This window comes from Lepus europaeus, chromosome 5 (assembly GCF_033115175.1).
Source record: "Lepus europaeus isolate LE1 chromosome 5, mLepTim1.pri, whole genome shotgun sequence".
Taxonomy (NCBI): domain Eukaryota; kingdom Metazoa; phylum Chordata; class Mammalia; order Lagomorpha; family Leporidae; genus Lepus; species Lepus europaeus.
Window position 1 is genome coordinate 49,893,496 of NC_084831.1, and position 23,143 is coordinate 49,916,638.

General features: G+C 39.5%; 1 protein-coding gene across 12 annotated transcripts in view; it reads right to left on the reverse strand.

Moving 5' to 3' along the window:
• OMA1 (OMA1 zinc metallopeptidase) overlaps window positions 1–23,143 on the reverse strand; it is a 79,818-nt gene that overhangs the window by 45,340 nt on the left and 11,335 nt on the right. For 11 of the 12 annotated variants that reach the window (XM_062191413.1, XM_062191415.1, XM_062191417.1 and 8 more), the window contains 6 exons: window positions 13,779–14,300; window positions 9,637–9,865; window positions 6,719–6,892; window positions 6,511–6,618; window positions 4,625–4,753; window positions 386–460 (listed from right to left, as the gene is read on the reverse strand). In XM_062191413.1, coding sequence (XP_062047397.1) covers window positions 386–460; window positions 4,625–4,753; window positions 6,511–6,618; window positions 6,719–6,892; window positions 9,637–9,865; window positions 13,779–14,281 — 1,218 coding nt within the window. In that variant the 5' untranslated portion in view covers window positions 14,282–14,300. Of the gene's footprint in view, window positions 1–385; window positions 461–4,624; window positions 4,754–6,510; window positions 6,619–6,718; window positions 6,893–9,636; window positions 9,866–13,778; window positions 14,301–23,143 lie in introns of those variants that run through there. The other variant, XM_062191424.1, reaches the window with a different exon arrangement.

The following is a 23,143-nucleotide window of genomic DNA, read 5'->3' on the forward strand; positions in this document are numbered from 1 at the left end:
TACATTTTTAAATTTCAATTTGTTATTTCATGATTATAATATATATATAGTATATATTATAATCATGAAATATTATATGCATAAAATTATTTCCAATGAAAGATTAAGACTTTTTTTAATATAACCTGATAATTACAGTCCTGTAATCTTATGTATTCCAAGGCATAACACAGCCTCATATATAAAAAGAAGCTGAATGAGTATCTTTAATTATGCATTGTCAATGTCCAGAATTTTCAAATTTCTATAGATTAATGAAAACTGTCTAAAAGGTTCATACAGTCCAACTCTCATTCTCTGCCCATGCCAAACATCAGTAGGACAACATATATTGACCTGCACCTTGTCAAGGCTGCTGTGTATTCTCAACTACTGAACACTTTACCTTTGCGGCAAGTTGTAGTCCGATTTTGTCAGCTTCAGCCTCTAGTGTTCTACTGTACGGTCTATCAAATATATACTAAAAAGAAACAAGATAGAAAAACTACATTAATGCATTTATTTTATGATAAAAAGGAGTTCAAAAAACTTAATTTTTAAAAATTAATTTCATGAACTATGTAGGATACGATTTTTATACTGTTGATGACTAACATTTAAAGAACAATGAAGAAACACATCTTTCATTTCCTTCACTGGAGATTAATATTTTAAAAACAAGGAAAGAATCAAAAAAGTCATGTCTAAAAACTTCTGGACAGTCTGTAGTATCATAAGTAGTTCACTTTTTATATATATATATTGATTTAGTTACTTAAAAGTCAGAGTTAGAGAGAGGAAGAGACAGAGAGATCTTCCATCTACTGGTTCACTCCCCAGAGGCCTATAACAGCTAGAGCTGGGCCAGGCCAAAGCCAGGAACCAGGAGCTTCATCCAGGTCTCCCAAGTGGGTGGCAGGGGCCCAAAGACTTGGGCCATCTCTTCTGCTGCTTTTTCTGGGCCATCAGAAGGGAGCTGGATTCGAAGTGGAGCAGCTGGGACAGGAACTGGCACACTTATAGAATGCTGGTGTTACCACTGGTGGCTTTACCTACCATGCCACAACCCTGGCCCCCGTTCACTTCTATTTTTCCAATTTAATCTCCAACTACTGAGTAGAGGAATCTGTAAGAATGCTTACTGATGCAGGCTCTTAATCTGGCTGAGGAACACTTTGATCTTGCAGGTATTTAAAAAAAAGCATTTATTTTATTTATTTGAAAGACAGAGTTACAGAGCAGGGCAGAGACAGAGAGAGGTCCTCCATCCGCCGGTTCACTCCCCAGATGGCCCCAAAAGCTGGAACTGAGCCAATCCGAAGTCAAGAGGAGCCTCTTCCAGGTCTCCCATGCGGGTACAGTGGCCCAAGGACTTGGGCCATCCTCCACTGCTTTCTGAGGCCACAACAGAGAGCTGGATCAGAAGTGGAGCAGCCGGGACTAGAACCAGTGCCCACATGAGATGCCAGTGCTTCAGGCCAGGGCTTTAACTCACTGTGCCACAGAGCCAGCCCTGATTTTGCAGTTTTAAAACAAAATTGAAAAAACACAGATATATAATAGCCAGTGACACTACTAAATGATCTATTTCAGTAAATTAACCATATAGCACAATGTTTTTTCTTTGAAAAATTATCATAATTTCCCTTTCCTTTTCTAAGTATTGATTAGCTAGGAAAATGAAATTTTCTTCTGACTTCAATACAAAGTAATACAAATAGATATCATAACTCCAACTTTCCCAGTTATTTATATTTATGTGAATGCTTTCCAGTTAAAAGATGGATCAATAGGTGGGATGTTTGAGAAAAGGGCTACTAATTAAGGATCGAATTTTTCAAAGGTAGCTAAGGTCTATGATGATTGGCTCACACTCTGATTCACAATATGTGACCATGAGATATGATGACTTTCTTCCTTCTCAATCATGCTTGCTCTAGGTTGATGAACTCCATCACACAGTGTCTTCATTTATCAAGAGCAGTCTGCCTATGCCCCATCAATTCTACTGATAGTACACGGATTGACAACACTGACTTTTAAACTTGAGTTCAAGTCCAAATGCTGGCACTTATTAACTGTTAACTCTGGAGTATTTAACCCCTCTAAAATGGAGTTAGTGATAGTGTCATCTTCCTAGAGTTGCAAAGAGGATTAAGTGGGGAAACGAAAAAAAAGAAGAAGAAGAAGAAGAAAAAGAAAAACAGTGGCCAGTCTTGTGGTATGGCAGGTTAAGCCGCTGCTTTTCACACCAGCATCCAATACTGAGTGTCAGTTCAAGTCTTGGCTACTCTGCTTCCAATTCAGCTCCTTGCTGATGTACCAGGGAAGGAAGGGAAAGATAGTGCAAGCACCTGTGCTCTTGCCACTTGTGAGGGAAACCAGGAGTTTCTGGCTCTTGGTTTCAGCCTGGTCCAGATCTGCATTTTGAGGCCATTTGAGGGAGTGAACCAGTGGGTGGAAGATCTCTCTCCTTCAAATACATAAATAAAAGAATGAAAGAAAGAAGAGGGAGGGGGGGGCAGGAAGGAAGAAGGAGAGGGGAAAGGGGAGGGAGAGAGGAAGAATGAGAAGAGGAGGAGGAGGAGCTCATATTTACTGAGTTCTTACTTTGTACCAGGTACTGTGCTCAATGCTTTAAATCAGTGGTTCTCAACCCAATGTGATGGTGTCTCCCAGGAATATTTGTAAATATCTGGAGGTTTTTTTTTTTTTTTAAAGATTTATTTATGTATGTATGCATGTATTTGAAAGGCAGAGCACAGGGAGGAATGGGGCAGAGGAGGGGTCTTCCACCTGATGGTTCACTTTCCAATTAGCCACAACAGCCAGAGTTGGGCCAGGCCAAAACCAGGAGCCCCAAACTCCATCTGGGGTTGGAAATACTTTGGATTGTGGCAACTCTGATGGAAGAAGGTGGGAGGAGCCACTGGCATCCCAGAGTAAAGACAACATATTCCGCTGAACATCCTTCAGTGCACAAGACCCTCCACAGCAAAGAAATATCCAGTCCTAAACATCAAGAGTGCTGAGATTGGGCCGGCACTGTGGCATAGTGGGTAAAGCCACCACCTGCAGTGCCGGCATCCCATATGGGCACCAGTTTGAGTCTTGGCTGCTCCACTTTTGATACAGCTTTTTGCTATAGCTTGAGAAAGCAGTAGAAGATATCCTTGAGCCTCAGCACCCATGTGCAAGATCTGGAAGAAGCTCCAGCAGTTGCAGTCATTTGGGGTGTGAATCAGCAGATGGAAGAAGTCTCTCAGTCTTTCTCTCTGCCTCTCTGTAACTCTGTCTTTCAAATAAATAAATAAATCTAAAAAAAAAAAAAAAAAGAGAATGCTGAGATTAAGAAACTCTGCCTTAAATTTGTCATTTGGCCCTTAAATAAGTGAATGAATGATGACTGAATGTCAGCAATTCTCACTCCCCAGTGACTTCCCTATCAACACAATCACAGTAACCAGGCTTTCCAGAGAGAAAAGCATCTCCTTGTCACCAAAATTATTCAGGGGCCTTGAGTAAGAGGAAAAGAATTCAAACAGAAGTCATCCCAATTTGATTTTCAATTAGTTAAATTGAAGAATTAACACTGAAGTGGCAGGATTCATCGAGTATTTCAAAGGAGAAACAGCTGAAAGTTATCTTTCTTACGTCCAAATCTTCCGATTTCTTTACAGATAGAAGAGGAAAAATGGCATTACCTCCTCCTCTGCCTTTCCAGCAAGTCGGTGACAGAAACAAAATTCAAAATAGGAAGCCCTACATAACCACCTTCTTTTCCTCTTTAAGAATCTTTACTTCAATTCAAATGAAGTCAAATGATATGGTAACACTGAATAAAAGACTCAATTACCCAACTTCAAGAGCAATTTGTTTCAAAGAATTTTACACATTAGATTTAAACAGCACCCAGATGGCACTCTGATGGGTGTTCCACAAATCATTAAATAAACAAATAACAGATTGTTCCTAAATAACCAAACCTCCCAGGACAAAAGGAAGTATTTGAAAAACAATGTAAAATAATTATTCCTGGTTAACAAAACAGTTATGTATAATCCAAGACTACTTACAGTAGTATAGCATTTTGAACAAAATGAAGGACTTAGCACATTTTTTAGATGATTATCATTATACATAAACACTAAAACCACTGACTAGGACTGTCCTTTCAATATTTTACAAGCAAGGTTAGTTTAACTGAGTGAGGAGGAGGAGGAGATGATGAAGTGGCAGGTTGATGATGATGTTGGCAGGTTGTAAGAGTTCCCCATCAAAATGCAAATACTCAGGAGAGGAAGAGTCATTCAGTTAGTAGAGCACAGTCACAAAGCGGGTTAAGGGAGATCGATAACTGGGTTTTCTCTACATATGGCCAGTAACTATGGGGGGAAAATATTAGCCAAAAGTTGCCAAGTACTTCTAACCCATACAAATTCATTTTTAGGAAGACACAGTATTCCTTACTTAAGTGCTCATATATAAGAATATCCTCTAAAAATGGAAAACAAAGATACTAAAACTTAGTATCATATTTCATGATAAAATGTACAAACATCTCTGTTATTTGTTGCTTTACAGTAATATTTCAAATATCCTCATCAAAGACAATTATGAATTCAAGATATTGTCTCAGACTTACCTCCTGCAATTTAGACTGGATCCACTGGCCCAAAAGTGCCAGACTATCTCGAGGACAAATGGCCCAAATCATTGTGAGAAAAATCATACCTAGGAAATCCAATAAATGAACCAAGCTAGCCTTTTCTGCCTGAGAATAATCAAAATAATGAAAGTTGCATTTAATAACTCATAGTACTCATACATGCTTACATTTTCTAATTCACCATGTATAATCACATTAATTACACCTATTTAACTATCTTCCCCAGCTAAGACCCAATGTTTTTATCCTTTCCCACTTGGACCTTTCCGTTACCTACTTACACATCATTCATGTATCCAATTGACATTTACTGAGTCACTTACTTACTATTAGATACAATCACAGGCTCACTAACATATTTCTTATACCAACAAGCACAACAATTTTGTAAAATAGATAAAATTATCACCATTTTATAGAGAATGAAACTGAGATAGAGAGAGGTTAAAAGGGTTGCCCAAGTTCACACAGCTGTTAGTAAAAGGACCAGGAATCAAATTCATGCAGTTTTAGTTCCTAAGAGTCACTGTATCTTTAACAACCAAATAGAGATGTTTACTATACTTATATTTTTGGATAAAGACTCAGCACTCCCTAATATATTAAGCAGTTAAAACAAGGAGCAATTCAGAAAAAGATTAGAAATTTAAGTAAAACATTTTGATCCTTTTGACCTAATATGTGAAGTATGACTCATTTGCATAAATCTATAATTTTATAAGTCTGGTACCTGTCACCAAGGAATCTTTGGATTTGTTTATACTCAAAATCAAAAAAGGTTAAACATGAAATTGCTGTTTTGAGTAGTAATATCTAAATATAAGTTTAGCATGCTATATTGTTCACTGTTTGCCATTAAAGCTGATTAGTTAATGTTGATGTAATGTTGGTTACAGTACATCCCTCAACAATAACCTCAACCCTATGGAACACATTGTATTCCACATTTTAAGAACTGTGTGTTTATAGAATTAAAATTGAAGAGTGCCATTCAAATTAATAAAGTCACCCTAAAAAAGAAAGCCCTTGTTAGTGATTATTAAATAATACAATCACCGTATAAAGTCCTAGAAAGCTAAAAACAAACAAAACTGTGCAGTTGTGAAATAAAATAACACAAAAGGCTAAATTAAATCAAAATTGAGACTCCCAAAAGAAAAAATATTGTATTGATAATAAAGACCTCTGCCAAAGAAATATAAAAGTCTATTTTCTATTAAGGGTGCTATTTATTTTCTATGTCTCATCTAATTATTGTTCTTGTACTGATAGAGATGACAATGAATATGATACAATGAATATGAGGCACTGAACTAGATGCCTGAAACAAATGTATTGAATATTAACATCCTCCAAATGCCCTATCATTCTAGACATTTCCAAAGATGCTCCAAGCAAGCCTGTAAGAATGACTGAAAAGAGGAAAACTGATTTACCCACTTAAATAGTAATATCACTTTCCTACAATTAATTTTCTGACTAGATTACAAGTATGTTAATAATTATAGAAAGTTAACTTAATTTGAAATAATAATTAGAGGTTGAAAATACTTACTTTTTAGAAAAGAGGCAGGTAATAAAAATAGTATTTTTGAGAAATACTAATTGTTCAGTTTCTTTTTTTTAACTTTTAGTTAATGAATATAAATTTCTGAAGTACATAATTGTTCAGTTTCAAATACTACAGACCATAAAAATTCTCAAAACTAGCCAATCACGTTTTTTTCAAGTTACAGAATAAGGCAATTATTAAAAACTAAAATTCTATCATTAAAAAAAAAGATTCAGTTCTTTGAAAGATTATCTTGCTAACTTCAAAGCAAATTTCAGCAATGGAACAAGAATTCAGTTCAGGTACTTACAGCATGCCCGAGGACTGCATGTGCTATTTCATGGCCCAGAAGGAAGGAGAGCTGATGAATATCGGTTACACTATTTAAAAGCCCAGTGAATATAAACACTTGTCCATTCTGCACCATAAAGAAGATAATGTAAGCAATTAGAACAGCATTAAAAAAAATAGGGTCATTAAATTTAACAATAAAAATGTTTTTGAGAACATTCACTTACTGGAAGCACAAAGGCATTTATATCTGGGGAATCAACCACATGAATAATCCAATTGATCTCAGAGATCCCTGGGATGTCCTTATTGCATTCAATTAGATGACAAACCACTTCTTTAACAGTCAGGTACCGGGCATCCTTCTCAGGCAGCATATCATTTTTAAACTCTTCCATCCACTGAAAGATTAGAAAGTATTCATTATCTTAAATGAGTTTTACCCTGAGAAAATGTTTATACTGCTTCATGGAGAGTTATATGGCTACTTAGTGCTGAATATTTTAATTTTTAATTATGTAAAAATCTGCATATATTAAACACTCAAATTTCTCAAATTTGAATTATTCATGCATAGTCATGTGGTTTCTCACACAGGAATAAATTCTAACACTAAGATTTTTCATAAAAATGTGTTGAAATAAAAATTTCATTACTCTGTTCTATTAACCAAGAAATGAGTAAAATACTTAAAGATTATTTCTATTGCCCTTAGTATTTTAAAAAATAAAACACTACCTAGAGAACAAAAATTTCACATAAGAAAGTAAAATACAAAAGACAATTACTTTCATAACTCACCAAATAGAAAACCACTCTATATTTAATAAGGAAGTTAAATTTCTACTCAAAAAAGACAGTATCTCATTAATTTAATGTGTTTTATTCACTCAGATTGAAAGGAAATTACTGAAATATTGGAACTAACGGGCATATCATCTTCTCTATGTGATGCTGATTAAAACTAGCCACCATTTGAAGACACTTTTTCTAAAGCTATATTTAGGGGAGTTCCTTTCAAGTGTACTGAGAAAAGTAAAGGTGTTCTGAAAACATCAATTTCCATAAAATGCATAACTTCTCTCACACGTGAATCAACAAGTTGGTAACCTTCTTCCTTGAAAGCATTAAATACATGACCTTATAAAATACAAATTAAATTTCTACCAATTCAGATTTTTTAAAGCATATCTCACCAATGAAAATGCCTGAAACCAACAAAAATCCTTCTGAAGTAGATAAAACAAAAAATATATACAATAATAGAACTTCATAATATCTTGATGTGTTTGAATTTTTCTATCAAGCAGGTATTACATATTAGCTCAATAAGAAAAAACTGTACCTATGTGAATATTTACATGTATTTGCATACATATGTACACATATTTTAGAAATTTTTTTAGCAATATGAATGGTAGAAAATGCACTAATTTAATACTAGGCCTGCCTCAATCATTCTGCAACATTTTCCACAAACTTGTCTTTGGCCAGACAACATTCTCAGATAAAACTCTCTGCATATACTGTAATGTAAGAGATTGGTCTTACCTTGATTAAGAAAAAATTTTATACTGAAAAATCATTATTATTTTTTATTAAAGGTAACTTTCCATTGGTAAACTCAGAAGTTCATTTAGAATAAAAAGAAAGATTTAATCACGCCAAAACTGTCAAGTAAGGCTGAGAGGCATCAATGCAAAACTACAGTGTGTACTGTGCACTGGAGACAAAGGATGAGCTTGGGCCTCGAGGAACTCACAACGATATAAAATATTTAACTACTTGAATTACCATACTTTCCAAGGAATTAAGACTTCTGAATTCCAACTTTATTTTGCATTCAAAAAATATAATAGGGGCAGGCTATTTAACCTTGTGGTTAAGAGGCCCACATAGCACATCAGAGTAGCTAGGTTTTATCCACAGCTTCAGTTCCTGACTCGTTTCCTGTAATGCAGATCCTGACAATGATGGCTCAGGTAATTGGGTTCCTGCCACTCATGTGGGAGACCTGGATTATGTTCCTGGCTCTTGCCTTTGGACCCAGCCCATCCCCAGCCATTTTAGGGCCCATAGATGAGCTAGCTAGCTCACTCACTTGCTCCCTCGCTGTTTTTTCTGCATCTGAAATAAATAAGAAATTTAAAACAAAAGACAGATAATAAATTGCCAAAATTGATGTTTGGAAAAAGGCTGTCTTATTCTGACTTTCCTGATATAAAATTGGCTACAGATTTATCTATTCAATAAACATACACTAAGCACTACTTTGCACATTTCACTAGTACTTAAGAAGAAAAAAAAAAAAAAAAACAAGATCCCTGGCCCATGGAACTTGGTCTAAGAAAGACCAGCAAATAGAGAATATAAAAATAATTATTGTGTACCTTCATGTAAGCATCTTGAAGGAAAAGTACAGTATATGGAAATAAAAAAGTAGGAGACCTAAGCCTAATACTGTCAAGCAGTAGGCACAAATACAAATGAGTCTGAATGAAGACTACTCCCAGCACATAATCTAGTCACCCCATCTAACCCATTCTGGAGAATCATAAAGGCTTCCCTGAGAAAGTGACATTTAAAATGACATGTGCTATGGAGCCGGCGCTGTGGCACAGCGGGTTAAAGCCCTGGCCTGAAGCACCGGCATCCCATATGGGCGCTGGTTCTAGTCCTGGTTGCTCCTCTTCCGATCCAGCTCTCTGCTATGGCCTGGGAAGGCAGCAGAAGATGGCCCAAATGCTTGGGCCCCTGCACCCACGTGGGAGACCTGGAGGAAACTCCTGGCTTCGGATCGGTGCAGCTCTGGCCATTGCGGCTATCTGGGGAATGAACCAGTGGATGGAAGACCTCTCTCTCTGTCTCTACCTCTCTCTGTAACTCTGTCTTTCAAATAAATAAAATAAATCTTAAAAAAAAAAAAGAGAGAGAGATGACACGTGCTGAGCAGGAGTTAGCTGCATGAATGAGAAGAAAAGCAATGTAGGCAGTGGGAATACCAGGTGTAAAAGCTTTGAGATCTTCTGGGGAAAAAACGCTAATTTCTAAAACTGAAAAGCAGTGCATCTTTCATATTTAAGAAACTCTGCTATTTTGAGTGTTACATTAAGCAATCTGATTTAAAACAATTCTTTTAACTTACTGCTTCATATTCCAGTTCTGACAAAAGTCTGAAATGCTCTTTCCCCAGTAACAGTAGCTTGCTCCTTCCTGTGACTGGACTCACTTCCAGGTGAGTAAAATAAAACACTATGAATAACAATCCAAAACCACTCAAACCAAGGAATAAATTCCATTTATTCTTCCTTACACTTTCTTTAAATACTTCCTTCTTGTTAGGAGGAAGTGCCTGCCACCATTTCCTTATGCCCCTAGAGCAAAAAGAAAAAAAAAAAAGAAACTCTGATAAGCATGTCCACAAGCATTAAACTTAAACGCATATGCTAGAATTTCATGTTATCAAACACTTGAATTTTTATGATGCTTACAAAATCAGCTAAATTATGAAAGAGTAATCAATTATACTACTATAATCAAAAATTCTAATGTTCATTTGGATTTTCTTCTTTAGCTATTTTAAGGATAAATGCTAAATAACAAATTATTTTACTACAACCACCACTAATTAACATTTATTGAAAATAAAACATTTATTGACTATTTGCCACATGCAAAGTACTTTTTTAACTATAACACTTTTATTTCTTAAAGACCCTCTAGCACATGACTAAGGAAAAGGCAGTAAGATCTTAAGCACTGAAAATCAGCAAACAAAAGATTTTATAGCTAACATCTGAGGAGGTCCAATTTCACCATGTAACAACATTCTACTGCTTAGCAGCCTTCAAAAACATTTTAACAAGCAATGTTTTCAATACTGGGGCAAAATTTTTCCATGTGAGTTCATCTATAAATCCACAACAACAAAAAAAAAATAGCATACATACATCATTCTCCTGACAAAAGCGCTTTTACAAAATAACATCCTGGGGTGGACATTTTGCGCAGCAGGTAAGTTGCCACCTGGGATGCCTGCATCCTGTATTTGAGTTCCAGTTCTTCTGCTTCTGGTCCAGATTCCTGATAGTGTGCACCCTGGGAGGCAGCAGATGATGGCTCAAGGACTTGGGTCCCTGCCACCCACATCGGACACCCAGACTGAGTTTCAGCCTCCGGGCTGCAGCCTGACCCAGCCATGAGTGTTGCAGGCATTTGGGGAATGAACCAGCAGATGGAAGATCTCTCGCAATCTCTCTCTTTCTCTGTGTGTGTATGTGTGTTTGTGTCCCCCGCCCATGCCTTCCAAATAAAAACAATTAAATAAAAATTCAAAAATAAAAACTCCCTAAAGTTATTGTAATTTTGTTAAATAATTTTGTTAGGTAACATACCTGAAATGCTTTTGACAGTGTTTGAACCAGAAGGAAAATAAGCCAAAGTATGAAGTACAGTTCTTCCCTATTCAAAATTTATTTGTTTAAAATATAGGCAAAACACACACTAAAAGGAAACTTTAGGTGGCTGAAAGAGTAACCAGAGAGTTAAAAATAATTTGGAGCCAGTGCTGTGGTGTAGTAAGTTAAGCATCCACCTGCAGAGTTGGCATCCCATATGGGCACCAGGTTGAGTCCCGGCTGTTCTATTTCTGTTCCTGCTCCCTGCTAATGCACCCAGGAAAGCAGCAGAAGATAGCCCAAGTGCATGGGCCCCTGAATCCATGTAGGAGACCAGGAATAAGCTCCTGGCTCCTGGCTTTGGATCAGCCCAGTTCCGGCCACTGCGGCCATTTGGAGTTAACCAGTGAATGGAGGCCCTCTCTCTCTCTGCCTCTCCCTCTGTCTGTAACTCTGCCTCTCAAATAAATAAATCTTGGCCGGCGCCGTGGCTCATTAGGCTAATCCTCTGCCTGTGGCACTGGTACTCCAGGTCTAGTCCCGGTTGCTCCTCTTCCAGTCCAGCTCTCTGCTGTGGCCTGGGAGTGCAGTGGAGGATGGCTCAAGTGCTTGGGCCCTGCACCTGCATGGGAGACCAGGAGGAAGCACCTGGCTCCTGGCTTCAGATTGGTGCAGCACGCCAGCTGTGGAGGCCATTTAGGGGGTGAACCAACGGAAGGAAGACCTTTCTCTCTGTCTCTCTCTCTCTCACTGTCTAACTCTGTCAATAAATAAATAAATCTTTAAAAAAAAGAACTTTAAAAAATAATTTGAAAGGATGAGAACACTTTAGAAACAGAAAGAGCTAGTAGCCCAAGAACCTAGGATCAGTTTGTACTTAATATGACAGCCATAGTAGCTGTATGCTTTCTCAGTGCCAACACCAGATAATAAAGAACACAGTAAATTACAGAATAGAAGTTCTCGGGCCGGCGCCATGGCTCACTTGGCTAATCCTCCGCCTGCGACGCCGGCATCCCATATAGGCGCCAGGTTCTAGTCCCAGTTGCTCCTCTTCCAGTCCAGCTCTCTGCTATGGCCCAGGAAGGCAGTGGAGGATTGCCCAAGTGCTTGGGCCCCTGCACCCGCATGGGAGACCAGGAAGAAGCACCTGGTTCCTGGCTTCGGATCGGTGCAGCACCGGCCATAGCAGCCATTTGGGGAGTGAACCAATGGAAGGAAGACCTTTCTCTCTGTCTCTCTCTCTCACTGTCTAGAACTCTACTTGTCAAATAATTAAAGAAAGAAAAAAAAGAAGTTCTCAATTTTTTGATACAATACAAATTGGACTGGTTGGCATAGAAGTAAGACGACTGGGAGGAATTCCATAGTACCCAAACTTTAAGCTACATTAAAGGAACACCTTGACAGTAGGGACTTCATTTTAAAGCACCTGAGACTCCGCCTTGAGAAAGCACTCCCCACTGTGAGATTACGATCTGAAACTAACTATGGTCTAAAACTCAGACAATAACAGTACGCTGCATCCTACTTGGCAGAGCACAGAAACTCTCTAGCATGATCACGTAAGCTTAAAACAGATAGGCTGCACCTGGACTAATGTTAAGATTGTAATCTGTCTATGTCCCACATGATTTAGGTCAATACCTAATGTCAAGATTGTAATTGGTACTGTCAAGATTGTAAGTAATATTCGTTTCACATAGGCCTTAGCTCAGCTTCACCCTACTACCATATATTCTTCCTCGTCTCCTTGTGGTTTTTTGCCCTTATGAACCCTGTTGCTTTGAGCTTCAGGGTCGAGAATTCTTTAGGGCATGAGCCCACTCTCCACCACCGGAAACAATGGACAGTCCAATTTTATCAATGTGTGGTGCTCCTATGTTGTGCTCAGGCACATCATGAAGTCAAAATGATTAGCTTTCTGCAATCTTCATGAAACAAGTCACGGGGAAAATGAAAACACTATTTAGTTGTAAAAATGTGAATTATTATAAAGAAATACTAAGAGAAAAATAACAAGATGTTAGAAATTGAACAAAAATTGATAAATATTAATGGTTTAAGAGTTCACTTGACTAAGAGCAAACCCAGTCTTATAAAAACAAAGTTTCTCGGTTTCTCGGTTAATGATTTGCCACCTCAGATTCCACAAATTAAAAAGGAGTGCATACTCCTACATGAGTTTTATCAACAGGCAACACCTGATTTTCCTTGTGATCATAAATATCTTTTAAAAAATATTCATATAATATGTAAGAGAAACTTTTAAAAGATCACATTTTTAAATCATAAATTAATACACAGCAAATTGTTTCAAGATTATAAATCATACACAATAAAATTAGGCAAGGTCCACCATTTAGAAACTTAATTAAGTGAACTAAATATGGCAGAGGTGGGCCTAGTAAAGTTTCTTCAAAACTGCAGTTTTGGGGCCAGCACTGTGGCACAGCGGGTTAAAGCCCTGGCCTGAAGCGCCGGCATCCCATATGGGTGCCGGTTCTAGCCCCAACTGCTCCTCTTCCGATCCAGCTCTCTGCTGTGGCCTGGGAAAGCAGTAGAAAATGGCCCAAGTCCTTGGGCCCCTGCACGCACATGGGAGACCCAGAAGAAGCTCCTGGCTTCTGGCTCAGGACTGGCGCAGCTCCGGCTGTTGCTGCCATCTGAGGAATGAACCAGCGGATGGAAGACCTCTCTCTCTGTCTCTACCTCTCTCTGTAACTCTGTCTTTCAAACAAATAAAAAAAAGTCTTAAAATAAACCCTGCAGTTTTACAAATAGAAAAGTTTAATTTTTTAAAGTCAATACAATTTAATACAAATGTTAATATAAAAACTAATAAAAGTTAATTGCTTTTTAGTTTTTTTTTTTTTTTTAAGTATTTTACCTGCCTACAATGATTGCGAGGAGCTTCTGCACTGGCTTAAGAATGACCAACAAGAAGGGAACCGGAGCAGCCTGAAGCTGTGCGGAAGTGTGGAAAGTCCTGACAGCTCTTAGTGGGAAACAGCTGAGAGCATGCAATTCCGAAAGGGCAGGAACTGCTGTAACTTCTTTCATCAGTACCCGTCTTGAAAGGGACTCATTCCATGCAGTACATTTGTGGGCAGCCATCCAAATTTCCTTATTTTTGGTACTAGAGAGGCATCTTGTTCTTGTGTTATTTAAAGTCCTAAGAAAAGATAAGTTTCCAGGCACAAAAGTCAACTTATCACATTGATTTACTGATGCAAGTCTCTGATATTTATTTACTATGTGGTGAAACTGAACTTGATGACAGCCTGGTAAGGTTACTGCTAGTGAGTTACATTTTCTCCAGTTGGCCAGTGAATTAAATCGAAAGAAAACACAATTTCTAGTAGCAGACTGCAGTCCATGGAAGAAGCTCATCTTTGTTTTGCTTGATTATCTGCAACACAAAAATAAAATGTGAATATCTATGGAAAGTATTTACTTACCAAACTGAAAATGTAGTATTTAAGTAAAGGTGTTGGCTATTCTTTCTTTAACACATCTCAGAGTAAATTATCTTAGGTTTCTACCCATGGCTATATCAATGCCTTTCGGCAATGCAACTCAGATGAGTATATTTAACATTACATTTACTGTACAGTGTATACTTTAGAAACTTAATTTTTTTCCTTTTTTCTTTTTAGTTGGGCAGGAGTCTATTTTTTTACTTTAACAGCAAATTATTTGGGGGATAATAAATGGATCATATCAAAAATAACAGTAAAATTTATTACTGTTGGCAGGAGTAGAGGGGAAGAAGGCTGTAATAAAATCTTAAAATCTAGCTTATAAAATACATTTTACTGCAAATTTATTTCTCTCAAATATAAGCCTGTGACTTTTGATTGGAGTCAAGATGGAGTTAGAGGAACCAGATTTACTTTCCCACCTAAAACAACTTAAAGTATATATATATATATATATGTATATATACATATATATATATACAAAACAATGGTTTCAATACACTGGACAAGGCAATGCAAAGACTAACTAGGTGATGGGAACTGTCCCTGGTTATAATCTGGAGTGCCCAGGTCACAATACAGACAAGGAAATCTAGGCAGAGCTCACTGGTCCCTGGAATTGAAAAGATGATGCTGGGAGTGCCAGCAGACCAAGAGAGCTAGAGCTCACAAAACAGAGACAAGAAAAATCAGAGAGGGCCAGCGCTGTAGACAGTAGGCTAAGCTTCCACCTGCGGTGCTGGCCAGCATCCCATATGGGCGCTGGTTCATGTCCCAGCTGTTCCTCTTCTGAGCCTGCTCTCTGCTGTGGCCTGGGAAAGCAATGGAAGATGGTTCAAATGCTTGGGCCCCTGCACCCACGTGGGAGACCGGAGGAAGCTCTTGGCTGTTGGTTTTGGATCAGCCCAGCTCGGACCATTGCGGCCATTTGGGGAGTGGAGCAGCAAATGTAGGACCTTTCTCTCTGTTTCTTCCCCTCTCTGACTGTAGATCTACCTATCAAATAAATAAATAAAAAGAGAAATCAGAGCTGTGGAGAGAGCCCCAGAGCTATACAGAGAAGCCCCCTCTTCGAGTTCAGCTGAGTTCCATCAGGGCCTATGTGTAAGAAAACCCCCAGATCTGGGAAAGAACGATCTGTAAAGATTGTGGGGCTCAAGAAGGGCAAGATGTAGTGCCTGTTCCCATTCATCAAGATGGAAAAACTTTTAATTTATGGCACTGGGTGGGGGACTCAGGAGAGTTTACCCTTATTGTTGAGAAAACTGAATGCTGCTCTGGCCACAAACCATAAAGATTAAAAGCAACTCATAAAAAGATCAAACTATTTCTAAGTCACAACCTCATCCCAGAAAAAAAAGTTCAAGACCTTTCTTTTCCAAGAGGGGTTATAAGAACACAAAAATACCCAGCAGCTAACAAGGTACAATTTACAATTTAAAATCACCAAGCATGCCAAAAGTAGGATGTATGATCTGTAATTGGGAGAGATACCAATCTATGTAAACTAATGCCTAAATAACACAAATGACAGCATTAACAGACAAAGATGTAAAGTAGTTGTTATAACTATATTCTAAAGGAAAATGTGATCGTGTTATGTAAAGACATGAAATACATTTCCTTAAAAGGACCTACATTTAACTTTCTAAACAAGAAAATTATGTCTGAGACTTAAAAATGCATTGGATGAAACAAATACAAGATCAGATATTGTGGAAATATATACTTCAGAACTTTAAGACTTATCAATAGAACAATCTAAAATGAAATACTGAAAGGAAACAGACTGGAAAAATGCACAGAGTATTATTAAGTGCAGAACTTCAAGTAGCTTTAATGTCCTTATAACTAAAGTTCCCTAAAAGGGGGAGAAGTGGTAGCAGAAAAAAGTATTTGAAGAAAGAATGGCTCAAATGTTTCCAAACCTGATAAAAGTCATAAAACCTGGGGCCAGCGCCGTGGCTCACTTGGTTAATCCTCTGCCTATGGTGCCGGCATCCCATATGGGTGCTGGGTTCTAGTCCCAGCTGCTCCTCCTCCAGTCCAGCTCTCTGCTGTGGCCGGGGAGGGCAGTGGAGGATGGCCCAAGTGTTTGGGCCCCTGCACCCGCATGGGAGACCAGGAAGAAGTACCTGGCTCCTGGTTTCAGATCGGCACAGCGCCGGTCATAGTGGCCATTTGGGGAGTGAATCAATGGAAGGAAGACCTTTCTCTCTGTCTCCCTCACTATAACTCTACCTGTCAAATAAAATAAATAAATAAATAAATAAACCCACAAATCCAAAAAGTTTAATGAAGCCCATATACAAGAAATACAAAGGAAACAGGTCCTAGGCACATCACAATTTCTTAAAACCAGCAAGAGAAAAATCTCAGACTTGACATATTTTTTTAAGCTTCAAGTATGTATGTATGTATGTATGTATTTGAGAGGGAGAGAGAGAGAGACATTCCATTTGCTGGTTCATTCTGCAAATGGCCACAATAGCCAGGTCACGGTCAAACCGAAGCCAGGAACCAGGGACTTCATCCTGGTCTCCCATGAGGGTGACAGGGTCCCAAATACTTGGGCTATCTTCCACTGCCTTCCCAGGTGCATGAACAGGAAGATGGATCAGACGAATAGCCAGGACGTGAACCAGCACCCCGATATGCGATGCCAGAGGAGACCCAAGTGATAGCTTAACCCAGTGAACCACAGATTCAACTTCTTAGATGAAACATAACTTCCTTGAAACACAAACTACTATAGCTAACTCAAGAAATAATCTGAAGAGTCCTATAACAACTTTCATTTATTTTTTATTTTTGACAGGCAGAGTGGACAGTGAGAGAGAGAGACAGAGAGAAAGGTCTTCCATTTGCCATTGGTTCACCCTCCAATGGCCGCCACGGCCAGCGTGATGCGGCCAGCGCACCGCGCTGATCTGAAGGCAGGAGGCAGGTGCTTCTCCTGGTCTCCCATGGGGTGCAGATCCCAAGCACTTAGGCCATCCTCCACTGCACTCCCGGGCCACAGCTGAGAGCTGGCCTGGAAGAGGGGCAACCGGGACAGAATCCGGCTCCCCGTATAACAACTTTTAATTGAAGTTGTAGCTTAAAAAAAAAAAAAAAAAAAAAACCCTCTCACAAAGAAAGATTTAGGCCCAAATAGATTCCCTGGCGAATTCCACTAAGCATTTAAAGAGGGAATAATAATTCTATGTTTAAGAAACTCTTTCAGGAAATTAAACAGGACAGAATAGTTTGCAGCTCATTCAGTAAGACCAGCATTGCCCTACTACTGAACAGAAAATTATATTACAAGAAAACTATAATGTAATATCCTTCATGAACCTATCTACAAAAATTCTTTTTTTTTTTTTTAATTTATTTTGACAGAGTTAGACAGTGAGAGAGAGAGACAGAGAGAAAGGTCTTCCTTCCATTGGTTCACCCCCCAAATGGCCGCTACAGCCAGCGCTGCACTGATCCGAAGCCAAGAGCCAGGTGGAAGATTAGCCAAGTGAGCCATGGCGCCGGCCCCTACAAAAATTCTTAACAAATTCTTAGAAAATCTAGCTCAAAATATAAAATGGATAATACCTCATCACCAAGTGAGGCTCATCCCAGGAATGCAAGATTTTTTCAACACTTGTAAGTCAACAGAATTCACCTTATTAACAAACTGTAAAAGAAACACTACATGATCATCCCAATAGACACAAAAAACATACTTGATAAAACCAAATCTTCACCACTGATTAAAAAACAAAACAGGGGGCCGTGCTGTAGCGTAGCAAGTAAAGCCGCCGCCTGCAGTGCTAGCATCCCATCCCATATGGGCGCCAGTTCGAGTCCCGGCTGCTCCACTTCTGATCCAGCTCTCTACTATGGCCTGGGAAAGCAGTAGAAGATGGCTCAAGTCCTTGGGCCCCTGCACCCTTGTGGGAGACCCAGAAGAAGCTCTTAGCTGCTGGCTTCAGATCAGCACAGCTCTGGCCATTGCAGCCAACTGGGAAGCGAACCAGCAGATGGAAGACCCCTCTCTGTCTCTCTCTGCCTCTGCTTCTCTGTAACTCTGCCTGTCAAATACACAAATAAATATTAAAAAAAAAAAAAAACCTCCTAGTAAACTAGGAATAGAAGAAAACTTCCTCATAAAAAGAAAAGTATAGCCAACAGCTGTATTTACTGGTGAAAGACTGTAGCTCCCTTCTCAAGTCAGGAATAAGCTATAACTGCTCTAACCACCACTGCTCTATCAACATGCACTGGAATTTCCAGACAGAAGAAAGGGGCAAGGGAAGAGAAGAGGAAAAAATGGCATCCAGACTAGAAATAAACTAGTAAAATGATCTTTACTCCTGGAGCCAGTGTTATGCAGTGGGTTAAGCCATCTGCAATGCCAGCATCCCCTATGAGCATCAGTTTCTACTGCTCCACTTCCAGTCAGGTTTCCTACAAATGCATGTGAGAAAGCAGTGGAGAATGGCCCATGTAACTAGGCCTCTGCACCCACAAGGGAGACCAGATTGAGTTTCAGGCTCCTGTCTTCTGCCTGGCTCAGTCCTTGCTGTTGTGGCCATTTTGGGAGTATGAAATAGTGGATGGAAGATATCTCTCTCTGGGGCTGGTGCTGTGGTGTAGCAGGTGAGAGGCAGCATCCCATATGGGCACCAGTTCAAATCACAGCTTCTCCACTTGCCATCCAGCTCCTTGCTAATGCACCTGGGGAAGCAGCAGATGGCCCTGGGTCCCTGCACCCACGTGGGAGACCCAGAAGAAGCCAGACCTGGCTTTGGCCTGGCCCAGCCCTGATCATTGGGCCATTTGAGGAGTGAATCAGCAGATGAAAAATCTCTCTCTGTGTCTCCCTCTCTGAAACTCTGCCTTTCAAATAAATAAACATATAACTTTTTAAACAGTCCTTATTTCTAGATAACATGGTCATTTATCTACATAGAAAATCCAAAGATGGCTAATTTCAGTGGCTCTGGAAATGAAAAGAACAAAGAGAGAACTAAGTTTCCAGGGGCCTGACTGGAGGAAATTTCCAGCAAAGAACTGAAAAACCCAAGAAGACTCCGTGGGATAAGAGGAGAGAAGACAGAGACACCGCTGCAGCCGCCATCACACCACAAGGTAGGAAGAAATCACCATGTGCCCTACCACTGGCAGTTTGGCTGAGAGGAAATCCCAGTCACCCACGTTTACTTCAGCCTGGGGAGCTGGCTGGGGTCTGAGCAACTGCCGACCTGCTTCTTCCCTCCTCCACTCCTGCAGCGTGCCATGCTTGGTAGCAAAAAGAGGGCTGTGCTCCTGTGTTCCACTCCTACCTGATTCAGAATCAGCATCAGGAGCAGATGCCATCTTCTTAAAGAGATGAGAGGAGACTGCAGCAGCCAGCGTTGCTGGTGATATTGCCCGAGGGAGAACCTTGGGGCCACACAGACTTTGACTCCAGCCTGCAGCACTAGCAGGGGGCAGGGTACCCACCTAAACCCAGGAAGCAAGGGCACATTGCCTGCTTCCCACCTCCCAACTAGGGCTCCTGGAGAACAGCAGAGAAGCCAGCATCTTAAAAGGCAGGTATACTTTGGGCCCTGCACCCGCATGGGAGACCAGGAGAAGCACCTGGCTCCTGGCTTCGGATCAGCGCGAGGCGCCGGCCGCAGCGGCCATTGGAGGGTGAACCAACAGCAAAAAGGAAGACCTTTCTCTCTGTCTCTCACTCTCACCATCCACTCTGCCTGTCAAAAAAAAAAAAAAAAAAAAAAAAGGCAGGTATAGCCTGCCATGGCTCATGTGCATGCGACTAGGGGGTTTCATCTAAGGGATAAATCCATGGTTCCCACTTTGAGTCTCGCTGGGAGGGTTGGCAAGGGGCAGGGCACCTACTTATGCCTGTGAGGCTCTCTCTTCTCTCTCTTCCCCTCTATATCACTGGTGCCTGTACTCAAACTGCCAAGGCAGAACACCGACACCTGGCTCAGGGAATACCTCAGCTCTCGCTGTGGACAGAGCAGCCTTGCAGGTCTGAGAATGGATCCCCTGCTCCCTGACTGTGAAAGCCCTGTGTGCTATGACTACAGGAATTCTGTGACTACACGACAGGGTGTGGGATATAGCTGGGTATCTGGGCAATCATTATGTTTGGTTTCAGAGGCTCAGAGTTCCCTAAGTGCCTGGGATGGGCCTCTGCAGTGGGTTCTGTGCTCCCACTGAGGATCACACAGATCCTATGTCTTATGTGTGCTTCTTGCAAATGTGGGGGCGGGGTGTGTAGACACTGGGCTCAGCCTGGGCACTGATCACCTTGGCAGAGAGAAGGTGAGGCAGCAGTCACACCAGCTGACGTGATCATACCCTCCCCCTGCTGACAATACTGGAGATCTACCACACCCAACGTGGATGACAACCTGGACTCTTGTACCATACCCAAGCACTGACCAGAGCTCCCCGGCCCCACCCAGCACACACCTCTGAATATTCACTGAAGGAACAGACGCTAGCTAAACTAAGCCACAGAGGCATATTTCAAAGATAAAAGCCATCAGAGGAGAAACCAACAAGTGATTCCACAAATGTCTAAAAATAAACAGAAACAAGAGAAACATGAACAAGGAAGACTATATGACTCCCCCAAAGGAACACAACACTTCAATTTTGAATGTAAAAACAAAGAGATTGATGTAATGCCTAAAAAAGAACTGAAAACAATGACCATAAGATTAACTCAAAAGCAATTATGAAGCAAATTCATGAGTTAAAGAAATCCACACATGACATGGATGAAAAATTTTCTCATGAGATAGAAATTCTAAAAAGAAATCAAGCTGAAATACTAGAAATGAAGAATTCAATATATCAAACAAAAAAATGCAGTGGAAAGCCTCTACAACAAACTCGGTGAGGCAGAAGAAAGAATATCTGAGCTAGAAGACAAATCTTTGGAAATTTTTCAGTCAGACCAAAAAAAAAAAAAAAGAAGAAGAAGAAGAAAAAGAAGAAATTAGAAAAATTAAAAACAGTGTTGCAGATATATGGGATACTATCAAGAGACCCAACATATGTGTGTTAGGAATTCCTGAAGGTGTGGAGAGAGAATGGATTAGAAGGCCTATTCAGTGAAATAACAGAAAACTTCTCTAATTTAGAGAAAGAAACAGATATCCATGTACAGGAAGCAAATAAAACTCTTAATAGACATGACAAGAAAACATTTTCACCACAACACATTTAGTCAAGCTTTCAACAGTAAATCATACAGGAAAGAGTCTAAAATGTACACAAGTGAAATGCCAGATTACCTTCAGAGACTCTCTAATTAGACTGACAGGTGATTTCTCATCCGAAACCCTATAGGCTAGGAAAAATGGAGAGGTATAGTCTAAGTCATAAATGGAAAAAAAAAAGTCAGCCCAGAATACTGTATTCTGCAAAGCTCTCATCTATGAATGAAGGTGAAATAAAGACCTTCCAGAGCAAATAGAAATTGAAAAAAGTTGTCACCATTCATCCACCCTTACAAAAGATGCTTAAGGATGTGCTACACACAGAAACACAGAAAGATAGTCATTTTTATGAAAGAATGTGAAGGCAGGAAATCTCCTAGTAAAAGTACAAAAGAAATCCAAATCAATCAATAGGAATATCTGTGGGAAAATGGCAGGGCCAAGTCATGACTTATCAATAATAACCTTGAATGTAAATGGCCCAACTCTCCAATTAAAAGATACAGACTATCTGAAATGGACTGAAAAATGAGACACATCTATTTGCTGCCTGCAAGAAATACACCTCACCAACAAACATACACACAGACTGAAAGTTAAGTGATAGAAAAAGACATTCATGCTTATGGAAAGCAAAAAGAACAGGAACAGCCATCCTGATATCAGACGAAATAGACTTTAACACAAAAACTGTTAAAAGAGACAAAAGGAGGGGGGCATTATGTAATGATTTAAGGGATCAATTCATCAAGAAGATGTGACTATAATAAATGCAAATGCCCAATGCCAGGGCACCTGGCTATTTAAAACAAATGTTAATGGATCTAAAGGGAGACACAGACTCCAATAAAACAGAATGGGAGGACTTGAACACTCCACATACATCAATGGACAGATTAATTAGACAAAAAAATCCATAAAGAAACAACAAAAGTAATCTATACTATGGACATGTTGATATCTATAGAACATTTCATCCCACACATTATTATCAGCAGTGCTTGAAACTCTCTCTAGGACAGACCATATGCTAGGCCATAAACCAAGTCTCAACAAATTTAAAACAACTGAAATCATACCATGTATATCTTCTGAACCACAACAGAATGAAGCTAGAAATTAACAACTTAAGAATCACTAGAAAATATGCAAACACATGGATACTGAACAACAGGCTCCTGAATGAGCAGTGGGCTATAGAAGAAATCAAAAGGGAAATTAAAAAACTCCTAGAAATCAGTGAAGATGACAACACAACATATCAAAACCTATGGGATACAGCAAAAGCAGTGTTAAAAGGAAGTTTATAGCATTAGTGCCTACATCAAGAAATTGGAAAGGCACCTCAAGGACCTAGAAAACAACAAACAAAACCCAAAATTAATAGAAAGAAAGAAAAGAACTAAAATTAGAAAAGAAATAAAACTGAGATTAAAAAAAGATACAAAAGATTAGTGAAATGAAGAGCTGGTTTTTTGAAAAAATAAACAAAACTGATAGCCATTCCCTCAACTAACCAAAATGGGGGAGTGTGGGGGAGTGAAAGACCCAAA